Here is a 12,711-nt window from a genome sequence, read left to right as displayed (position 1 = left end):
AGCGGTGCATGTCCGTAATATTCATTAGTTTGTACAATCCACCGCCATGTTAAAATACCCAAGGTGACCAGGCTGACACCAGGACTCCATTGTGTTATTATTACTTTAATAAATATGTTTGGGAATTTTACAGAACAGTTCATCAACATGAATCAAGTCATTTACATAAATGAGTTACACAAAATAAGTACTTGTACAAAATAAGTACCCTTATCCGCACCCCAATGGTGCATAGGGCACTGCATCACCTAAACGCAGTGTTATCTTGATCGTTAACACACGAAGGAAAAGTGATCAGCCCTGCGCTTCAGGTACCAGTCCTGGGTAATATTGAATAAATATTAGAGTGAAAAAATCACTTATAATTATTAGACCCCCCTCTGGGAATCGAACCCGGGACCTCCAGAACGGTAGCCGAGCGCGCTGACCATTACACTACGGAGGCCGACAACTTGTACGAGTACTATTTAAGTAACAAAACTCCATGTTTAGTTGTAATAAAATCCTCACCTGTTCTGGTCTAAGTCCCGGCGGGACCCAGGTGTACTCCTCGAGGGCGCATCCCGAGTCGTCGTCGGACTGCGAGTGCCGGTGGGGGTCGGGCGGCGGGCCGCCCTTGGCGAGCAGGAGCCGCTCGGCGTGCTCCAGCAGGCCGCGCAGCGCGCCGGCCGGCGGCGAGGGCGCGGCCGAGGGCGCGGGCGCGGGCTGCATGTGCCCGGGCGCGGGCGACATGTGCGCGGGCGCGGGCGACATGTGGGCGGGCGCGGGCGACATGTGCGAGGGCGCGGGTGACATGTGCGTGGGCGCCGGGGCGGGCGCGGGCGCGTCCATCGCCGGGGAGCCCGTGCAGTTGCGGCAGACTGGCCTGGAAATAATTAAGAAAATAAATAATCGAGCTTCCTAGTATGGGTGTTTTAGAGACGCTTTACACTATTTATTATCTAGGCAAACCATATAAATTGCAGCGAACGTACCAGTAACGGTACCAGTCCAGTGTAATATTAAAAAAATATTAGAGTGAAAAAATCACTTATATTTATTAAACCCCCCTGGGAATCGAACCCGGGACCTCCCGAACGGTAGGTGAGCATGCTGACCATTACACTACGGAGGCGGACGCAAAAATAAAATAAATGAACTAAAATTTGAGAAGCATAGTTGTCAATCATGAGAAGAATGGCAAGTGTTACACATGTTAAATTTGATGAATTAAACCAGCCTTTGACAAGTTGTACGTCATGTAAATTCCCAGACTTCCACATTCTTCTTCTTGAGTGTTGAAATATCAATAAAAAATCATGATAATAATAATAAATTTGATATTAAATTCCAGCTATAAAATCTAATCCGAATTAACTTACAAAGTCTGTTTTTACGCGGTTTCGTAATATAGGAATCCACTAGACCTAAGTGATAACGAGTTCTAATGCCTTGAAGATGATTCCCAAAACCGTTATGCATCGCACATTTCTCTTTATTAATTACTATATGAAATAACATCAAGAACAGGTTGTTTGAAACCGCAATGTCCAATAAATTCAAGGCATCTTCTGGCTGGCTAATGCAGTCACCTCTTATTAAATAATCTACGTAATTGGCCATATATATTATTCAGGTGATATTCGTGTCCATTTCATTTGGTAATGATAATAATCAACGAATTTATTGTTCAGATGTGTTCTGCATTAAATTAAAAGTAATGGTTTTAACAGTAAGTTATTGGAACTTGACTTGAAAAAATGAACATATGGTTTGGGGGCATATACTGTATTTAACAATTTTGTGTATTTTTTTCTTTTACACTAATTTCAAATTAAACTCAATTAAAATAACAACAAAAAAGATTTTACTGCTTTTATTATATTTTTTATACACAAATTTCAAGTACTGCTCAAACATTTGTTCAAAGTTTGCTAAATTAATAAAAGATTTTGTATAATAATAAAACAAAAATAAAATTCTTTGTTCCGTTTTCATTTTTGTATATTTGTACATAAATTTTGAGGTATACTCAAATAAATGCGTTACTGGTAAAACAAAACTGATTGATTTTTATTTTTTATTAATAAAACTCTTTTTATAGTCTTGACCCGATTCAGTACCTGATAGTGCATAGGGCACTGCATCCCATATAAGAAGGGTTTATTTGATTACGAAGGTCTCTGGTAATAGGAAACCTAACTAAATTTAATCGTAGATGGTTCCGAAGATGTAGCATGTGCAAGATGTTTTCAATTGAAGCACAAATATTATTTCTTAACTTTAATAAAGTGTGGTTGTCAATCATAGGTAGAATGGTACTTGGTACAAGTGTATAAAGTAATTACTTAAACCAGCCTATGACAGGTCGTAATCTCTGTAAATACTCATACTTAATACAGTTTTTATTTAAATACTCATACAGTTTTTATTTACCTACTTGAAAAAACCCAGACATCCATATTCTTCTTCATCTTACGTTGAAAAAAATAATGGTTCTGTTTATATTGGAGTGTTTTCATATACAATAAAACGTCTATTATCCACAATAAAAATTCAATTTCTATTGTGAAATAATGAAGTAATCTGTTTGCCGTCATAGCATAGTTTTATGACTTTAAAGGCTAGCAGAAAGCTCGCTGCTCATACAATACTTGCGTGATCTAGAAAAATAGATTCCGATAGCTTTAGGCTACCATGTTTTACTATTTGTAATCCGGCGTGTAAACAGATTACACGCAGAATTTCCCGGATAATAACATGCCAGAGATATCACTAATACCTCATCTGGCCACTAGAGCCCGAATATTTGGGTGAATCACATTGCTTTCCCCATATTTTCTTCACATATCTGCATATATCATGACGCAGTATCAAAATGAGATGTACTTTTTATAGCTTTTTGACATCTCATCCAAGATGAAGAATATGGAAGTCTGGGCATTTACGGGGCTAAAATTGGTTAATATATATAGAACTTCCAAGAATTTGAGTAGTGTGGTTGTCAATATTGGGTAGAGTTGGTGAATGTTACACGTGTGTAAAGTGATCACTTAAAGCAGCCTATGACAGTCGACAGCCCCGTAAATGCCCAGACTTCCATATTCTTCTTCATCTTTGATGAGATGTCAAAAATTAATATAAAAAATAACTCATATAATTGGAGATAATCCAGATTTGAGTATTTGGACACTCTCAAAATGTTGTAAATACTATTGATTCATTTGATATCAACTTTGTGGAAAGACATGTTGATTATTTAAAAAATTTAAATGCAAAAAAATTTAAAATAGCATTTATTGAGTTTTATTGAATTAAAATAAAATAAAGAAAAAATTAATTAAAATAATCATTTGTATAAAACCATGTATTGATTTTTATTTTATTAAACATGACTAGTTTCGAAAACTACAGTTATTTTCATCAACAGGTGATTTAGTAATCACCTGTCATTACTAGATTTATATTATCCACTGACACTTCGTGATGGAATTGCATTTTTAATATATTATTAGATTAAAACCAATATTTTTACCTTTTCCACTTTATTTTTATTTGACCAGCGACCGGGTTTCGTCGTTACCGACATCATCAGACCAGTCTGACGATGTCAGTAACGACGAAACCCGGTCGCTGGTCAAATAAAAATAAAGTGGAAAAGCCAAATATATTGGTTTTAATCTAATAATATATTAATACCTGTCATTACGTTTATTAAAATTTGAAGTAAATTACTTACAATTTGGTTTAAGTTAACTGTTTAAGTAATAATCTGTCGATGAAAACAACTGTAGTTTTCGAAACATCATGTTTAATAAAATAAAACTCAATACATGGTTTTATACAAATGTTTATTTTAATTTATTTTTCTATTAAAAAAGAGAAATATTTGTGTTTTTATTATTTTCATAAATATTTCAATTCCAAACTATTAATGTGAACCCAAGTGGCTCATTATTAGAAATTGGTATCAAATTGCGGGTTCGGGGTTTTTTAATAATCAAAATGAAATATGTCAACTTATCATGGAATTTTTCTTAGATTTTTTCAAGTTTTGTATAACCAGCGCTTAAATTTGAATTTATATGGATAGTTAAAAACATAAAAAAAAATGAAATGCCACGTTGTATGAAAATTTAAAATCAATCAATGAAATTTAAGATTTTAAAGAACGATTATTTACATTTTTAGATAGAACATATTAAGATAAAAACACGATTTTATCTTTAAAAAATTTCATCTTTTTTCTCTCTGATTTAAAATACTAAAATACACATTTAATTTTTTTTAAATATTATTAATCTGTTAGCCCAAATATTGTCACGAGAGCGATAAATTCAGTTTAAATGATCCACAAAACTTAAACATTAAAATATCTTAAATTTTTCTAAAATAATATAAGCAAGTAAAAACGTGTTTAAAAAAATACATTTTTGGAAATGTAAGAAAAGGTTTTACTTTTTCTACGAAGGTAATGGAGAGCGCAGAAATGGGTGCCCGTGATGTAATTAGGTCCACAAAAAGATGCCGAAACAAATGAAGAACGACAAGAAGAAATATTTTTATGTGTAGTCGATTTTATAACCATTCATTACGCATAATAAAAAGCATAAAACGGGGACGGACTAATAAATTCAGTTGTTGCTCTGAAAAAACCTTACTTTAATGACGGTATGTTAAATCATCTTTCGAAGCAATGTGACTGAAAAATGACCAAAACAGATGACGATCAAGATGCAAACGACTTCTCGGTAGAAAGTTTCGAGGAGGAAATTAGTTTATATTTTACCCGCGCATCAAAGAAAAATACTCAATAAATGAAGACATCAAAATTTAACAGTCGCGATTGAGTCAATATTTTTAATTAATGAAATTAACTTGATTATAATCGCAGATTGTGTGGCGAATATTTGATACAGGGTGATAGGAATTCATGGAAAAAAAACACAAGAGACAAAATAATCTAGATTCCCTTTTTATTACATTTATTAAAACTAAGGTCGAAATTCATGTATTTGTTTATGACGTAAATTAATCACCCCTTAATGGGATACAAATCCTCTTAAATATTATATAATATGGCATAAAGGAAATTATAACAATCTATAAAAACTGTGAAAAACGCGAGATGTCTCGTGTTGGCCATATGCTCCACCTAGAAGAATATAAGAAGAAGAGAAGAAGAAAAACTGTAAAAAGTAGTATTTTGTTGTAGTATGGGCCCTTGTCAGTATCCAATGGTGCATAGGGCACTGCATCCAATGGATGCACGGTAGTTATTTTATTTAAGGTATCATTATTATTATTGTATTACATTTCTATTTTATATATGGTATATATTTCTCATCATGCTCGCGTTCTGGAGGTCCCGGGTTCGATTCCCAGGGGTGTTTAATAAATATAAGTGATTTTTTCACTCTAATATTTATTCAATATTACACTGGACTGGTACCTGGAGTGAAGGGCTGATCACCTTTCCTTCATGTGTAATCGATCGAGATAACACTGCGTTTATATGAAGCAGTGCCCTATGCACCATTGGGGTGCGGTAAGGGATTTATTATTATTATTATATATTTCTAAATGGTATTACATTTCTATTTGAAATATATTTATTTTTATTTAAGTTTTAATTGGTAAATACCGTATTGTATATAGTGTTAGAAAATGATGCAGAATGGACCGAAACAAGTGTCACAATAGGTTTATAAAAATCATGGTATTTATTGATATTATTACAAAATGACTGCCGAATCAGTTAATGAAATTAAACATTTTAAAATAAGAATTCACTAATAATAATAAAAAAAATAATCTCTAGACATAACAAGATCTTCAGAACCGGTATTTACTTTGCTCAGTGAGACAAGACTATATATTTAAAATAATTTATTGATATGGCAAAAACTTAACGAAAAATCTAAATTTAAATACAAAAATAAAACACTTGTGCAATACCACTTTTGAGTTTATTTTGAGCCATTGTGAATCCGTCTCATCCTGTATATTTCATATTGTGGGGTAAAAAAATTGATGCTATGTTTCAGGATTTTTTCTTTATTAGGAATTGTTTCAATTAAAATTCCGGTTATTGTGTAAGGAAATTTAAATTTGTGGCCATTTTATAGATACTTAATTATATTTTATAGCCTTGTTCCCTGATTGGGTGAGTGTCGTATTATTATCGCGATAAAATCTTACGTTGAAAAACTTTATAATTATTAACATGCTTTATACAAACTGTATTCTGTATGTATGTATTCTCTTAGGTCTAAGAATCTAAGCGTTTTGCTGTTTCTTCACAATAAAGACCCATTTATTAAAATGTTTGGCCGTTACCGACATCATCAGACAGGTGAAAAGCATGGTAACAAATCCTTAAAGTAAAATAATCTTAAATATAATATAAACGTTTTAAATATGTGGTCATGTCATAAATTTTCGATGAAATGATGGAAAATAAAATAACAATTTACATCACAAATAACTGATCGTCTTGCTATCAAGTGATTTATTATAAATGTTATACTGAATTGATGCAGTGCTGTGCCCTATACACCATTTGGTAAGAATAATGGTTGGCAGAAAATATTAAGTAAATAAATATGTTTTTTTTGACATCTCATCAAAGATGAAGAAGAATATGGAAGTCTGGGCATTTACTTGCAAGTATTTGGACACAATCAAAATGTTGTAGATATATAATATATGTATTTAAATATTTGTCAATATTTATTTATTAATATTAAACTTCTTGTTCAGATTATATAAATATATAAATTTCTAAGATGCAATCTCTTCTAACTAACCATGCTACTTTAAATACAAATGGATTTTTTGGAAGATGTATAAGCACAATATCACTTCATGGAAGGCGTTAGTATCGTTTTTTAAAAGGGCTATGTTTTGTTTTTATAAAAAAATCCAAAGGTGCGTTTGTTTTCTAATTCATCTCAAATTTTCTTTCCCCCAGTTTATTCCGAGCGAAAGTTTAACTAATCTTTATCCAAATTTAATTTCTTGAATGTTTTTCGCAGATACTTTGTGGCACATTGTATAAATTTTGTAAAATAAAACATCTTTTTATGGGTACCTACACTTTTTTCAACCGGTTTCGACAAGAACCTTGTCATCCTCAGGGTTTATGTACTAATTCTAAAACATTAATAATTAACTTTAACCTATTATGAGTATTTCAATGTTTTAGAATTAGTACATAAACCCTGAGGATGACAAGGTTCTTGTGGAAGCCGGTTAGAAAAAGTGTACCAATAAAAAGTGGTTAAACCAAATTTAATATTTATTACGACATACAAGCGCGCATTCTTTAATGTACATGTATCCTTGCGACGATGTACTAATAATGTAATGAAATTATTTGCAAATATATTTGATAAAACAAACTTAAAAAATAAAAACACCTTTTCAAAATACTGAAAAAAATATGTAACAAGAATAGCGTCTTCTTTCTTTGTTACAGCTAAAACTACTAAAACTAATTAAAATATAAGCGCAAGGCGATAAATCAAAGAGTTTTGTTAAGCGAGCGTAAAGTTGAGAAATAATTAGCGGAGTAAGGTGAAGAGTGAACTTTAGAATCTGGTTTGTGGTCCAATTTCGGTTTAACGCCGGACCACAGTACCAAATTCCGTGATTAAATTAATTTAGAATATCAAACTTGAGAAACACGAGCTTTCTAATGAAATTTTATAACACGAAATTGAAATAATTACAATGGTATTCCATTAAAAATACTCTACGTAGAATAAGTTATGGATGAGTAAGTTTGGGGTCGAGTGAGTTTCACCAAAATTTCTCGAATAACTGAAAATTTTGTATTAATATATATTTAAGTTTTGTACTTAAAAATATATTAATTCAAAATTTGATAAGTATATCTTGATGGATTAGCATTTCGTAAAATAAAATAACTATGTAGTTTTTTCAACATTTATTTTATATGACCAGTGACCAAATTTCATCGTTACCGATATCATCACACATCACATTCAAAAAAGAAAATAAAAAAAATTAATGAAAATCAGTGTGTCTAGTCTTTATGTTAAATCTATAGATAATAGAGAATGATAGTTCTCGAGCGGGGCAAAATTTTATAAATTTTTAAAATTTATTTAAAATAGTCACAAAAATATTAAAATTGAATTAATTTGCTAGATATTTCAACTGTTAACATATCTTTGTACTAGTTGCGCTGTTCCTCTCCAAAAAAGAGATTAAGCTCTTGTGCTTGGAGAGAGACCTAACATACACTAACTGTTTATTTTGTAAACTTATGTATGATTTAGTTTTTTTTAAATGTTTTTGTTTCAATTAACTTGCCTGTAATTTTTAAAAATAATTTTAGTACCTACTTATATGTTTTATTTAAAAAATAATAGTAGAAAGGTTATTGAAATATTTGGTTCGCAAATATTTGATGTTCTGTTGGAATTGTTTGGGATATTATGTAAATAACTAAGTACGCAACACGGAGATATAAATATTAATGCACTACCATGGGGTAAATATAATATAAAATTTAGTGAGAACGTACGAAAATTACACCATAAACCGAATTCGTTATATGTTATTTAGAGTAAATTAGTACAATACATCCCTGGGCATCACGCCGCATCCAGAATTCAAATTACGACTGATGGACCAAGGGGTATAATTTAGTTTTGGCATTTTTAACCTTCCTCAACCGAAGTATCTAAAAGTTATGCATGTTCCAAAAGGGGTGATAGATAGACCACAGTTGTATTCATTTAAATGTTATGTAAACTAATAAAAAAAATATTAAAAAATTATATGAAATCACGGTTTACACCCCTGAAAGGATTTTGTTTTAACATTTTGTTTAGCCTCCCACCAGTGTAATGATGTTAGAAACGACGAAACTCGATCATTGGTGAAATAAAATAAATGTCAAAAACGTTTATTTGTTATTTTATCAAATGAAATGTCGCATGTAATAATAATACGAAGCTTGAGATAAATTAGTTAATTTCATTATAGACAACTAAATGTCTCATAAAGTATTTTTTGAGGTTTGTTTTATCAGGTAAATTACTGTGCACTTTGTATTTATAAATTTAATTAACATGAAGTAAAGGCTAATAAATAAAATGAAGTAAATGGAGTACGTACTTATTCTTTGTATAATGGTATTTTGGGCAATTTATCATCTTTTGAATTCTCGAGCAAACATTAAATACAAGAACAGCACTGTATTTTATGAGGAAACGCTCTTACTTATTATTTTTTAACCGAATTTCGGATAACTCGGCATTTTCACAAATTCTGCCACCTTTCGGTCCACACATGATCATGTTTTCGGGACTCTGTATAAAGATTGAAAAAAATAATCAAATTTTGTGAATGACGAAGTTATTGAGTAGACCGTAGTTTTAGGGGGATTTTAAATCCCCCTCTTAGGTCTGAATAGGTTAATGTCGGTAGTAAAAAAACATTAGAATCATTTGAACTCGCAGTCGAAGCATTGCCCTATAGTGTGTAATCACCAATTACCGATTATACGGACATACACAACGCGGATGGTATTCTAGAGGCATATTTCAAAAAGAGGTGTTGATAAATTTTAGTTGGTAGCATAATTGAATCTTAAATGTAGCAGGAAGATAATTGTATTGAATACATTATTTTGTATATTGAATATGCACACCTAAGGCTCGCATTCATCATATTAGATTTTTATAAGATCAGAATATATCGATAAAATGAAAATTTAGTTATTTCAATTTGGGAGTGGTCGCAGATGCGAGATCGTGCGTGTAATCACAAATAATTAAACCTTTTTTAACGTAGATTTGATGTTTTAAAGCTATGTGGAAAAGGAAGTAATTTTATCTAATTATAATTAAAACGTTAATCGATTCTCTGTATATGGAATATGGGAAATTTGTTCCAAAAAGGTTTGTAATTTAAACTATTTTTTACTAACTTAACGCTTTTTGCACAATTTTTTTTTAACCCCGAGCATTAAAATGGGGAAAACAATTATAAAAACATAAATTTTCATAATGTACAAAGCGTTCTTTTTGTAAAATACTTCCTTAAGTACGCTTCATGGTGATATTATTATATAAAACACTGTTTTTTCTTGGCCAAATTGATAGTAGAAGTGAAGTAAAAGGTTAATTTTCCTTTGGCTACAGCGTCAAATTATATGGTCGAATTTGTCACATCATGACACATCTGGTTCCGGTCCTTTCTGGTCGTAAATCCATCAAAAATCCATTATATAAAATTAAATATTTTTATAATCCTCATCAAACCTTGCATTATTTCCTTACATTGCCATTCGAACATCTATCATACATCAAAAAATCATATTTCAACTACATCCAGTCTACTTTTATCATTTTTTTGTGTCTCATCTTACTTCTATATATATTTGACAGATTTGTCTCATTACTCAATTACGTCATTAGTTATATAACTCCGATTTATTATATACATTTATATATATATATATATATATATATATATATATATATATATATATATATATATATATATATATATATATATATATATATATATATATATATATATATATATATATATATATATATAGTAATGAAAGGTCACATTTGCTATAAATGCGAGATTCACAATGCATGATTACAGAGAAATAATTTGTTTTCGCGTCGTTACATCGTGTTGTATATCATTACGTACATTCTGTACGTACGATACAAATATATGATGTGTTTAAAAAGGATGTCAATTCGAAGAAAACATTTGATAATTCAGGATGTCATGTCGCGATAATGCAATGAGACGATAATGATGATAAATGAACAGGGAACAAAGATGTTATGCCGCCCTGGTAATGATTATTGGATGATTTATATTACTTGGATAAGCAAACGACATAAAAATTAAAGGAATTGGTTGATTCGTCACTGTATTATTTCACATGTCAGGAAACATGTGAGCATTTTTAACCTCATCTTTGAAAGCGGGTTGTATTTTTTTAAAGAATCAACATACAAACCAGGCATTGAAGAGGACACACACACCAAAAACAATTTGAATATGAATATTTTGTTTTTTTTTTTTAAATGTTTTTTGCAGATACTTTGGCACATTTTATAAACTTTATAAAATTGAACAACTTTGTTTTAACCACTTTTTAATTAATTTTTTTTTAAATTGTGAATTTACTTTTTTTTACTTCTTACTTGGTTATGTCAGTATGTAAATGTTAATGTGTCCCTTAGAGACAAAAAAGAGTCCACGCATTCATGGAAGTCTGGGTGTAAACCAGGAACCATGAACGTAATGTAAACCAGGCAATAGCTACGGATTTTCCACGAAACGCATCTAGAGAAAAACCAATAAAATTTATAGTTACTACAGAAAGATAACATGATTTGAAGGCATGGCCTAGGTGACATTGTCCACGATGGAAAAACCTACAATCTGAAGATGAGGAGAGTTGACCAAACAGTCTATAAAGACAATAAGTTGGAATGAAGTTAAGTTAAGTTAGTAAGTATCTATCTAACGAAAGGTGCAAAGTGATCACTTAACGAGGCTATGACAAGTCAAAACCCCAGTAAATTTGCCGACGTCCATATTATAATTTATCTTTGTTGAGATGTCAAAAATGTAAAATAACTCTTAAGTGGACGGCAACCCAGATCTGCGAATAAATATTTCGACACTCTCAAAATGTTTTGAACTTTTTTGTTTCTTTAAGTTCTCATAGGTGTTCTGAGATGTATGATTTGGTTTGCAGTTATCCATCGTGCTGTGGCATAGAATTCTGATTCTAGCTTATCAGTTTTATGGATATGTAATGGATAGTACAACTAAAGTAAAAGTCCGAATTGAAATCAGTATTGAAAAACTTTCCCCGCGTGTGGTAGCACCGTTAGTCCAGTAGCGATCAGAACAACTACAAAAAAAAAAGAAATATTAATGATCTCTTCGAAGAGGCGTGCTAATAAATCATTGAGAGCAATCAAGGTGATTAACTATGACGTATCGATTTCCTTCAATATCTGAACTGAATTACGTAACCGCGCTTACATCACGAATGGGTCCATATAATCGAATTTCTGATGATTTTTCGTAATTAAAAACACATTGGCGCCATTAATATCACGCTTCATTAACGCAGCCTATAAAATTCACCAATATCGAGACAGTCTCTAGAGAAATTTGTGATCAAAATGCAATCATTTTAAAATTGAACCCTTTACTGTCAACGCAGAAATTAAAAATAAAAACAAATTCAAACAAACATGAACTTTGTGGTATTTAAAAAAAACATATATTCCTTCATCACATGAATTGGCAGTCACCTTGTGGTAATATATATATATCCATTTTGAATTTCAATTTTCCTTTAATTTTGCTTTAAATTGTAAATACCATTATTCCTTAAAATCTATTGTGATACGTGTTTCGATGAATTCCGCACCATTTTCACTAATATGACCATAACTAAAGTCTCCTCCCTATTGTCTACGTTCCCAACGATAAAAAATTACGAAAATATGTATTTCGATGCATTCAGAATAATTATCAAATACCATATGTGAAGTTTGATCAAAATATTAGAGATTTTAAATTATTTGAATTAAACGGGATTTTTTACCCTGCGGATGATATATCAAGATATATTTATTATAGGTTTCTTGACTGAGACTAAACATATGTCGTTTATTTTTTTAATTATAAATGTATTTTTTTTAT

At 31.1% G+C, this 12,711-nt stretch overlaps 1 protein-coding gene across 1 annotated transcript in view; it reads right to left on the bottom strand.

Moving 5' to 3' along the window:
* Positions 1 to 12,711, bottom strand: part of LOC148303952 (uncharacterized) — a 225,301-nt gene that overhangs the window by 154,544 nt on the left and 58,046 nt on the right. Inside the window, exon 2 of the mRNA XM_088269087.1 lies at positions 511 to 865. Coding sequence (XP_088125213.1) covers positions 511 to 865 — 355 coding nt within the window. The remainder of the gene's footprint in view (positions 1 to 510; positions 866 to 12,711) is intronic.

This window comes from Brachycentrus maculatus, unplaced genomic scaffold, assembly GCF_059751285.1.
Source record: "Brachycentrus maculatus isolate JH-2025_06_01 unplaced genomic scaffold, ASM5975128v1 h1tg000337l, whole genome shotgun sequence".
Lineage (NCBI taxonomy): Eukaryota > Metazoa > Arthropoda > Insecta > Trichoptera > Brachycentridae > Brachycentrus > Brachycentrus maculatus.
Note: the sequence above shows the minus strand (reverse complement) of the source record. Positions and strands in the feature narration are given on the sequence as shown.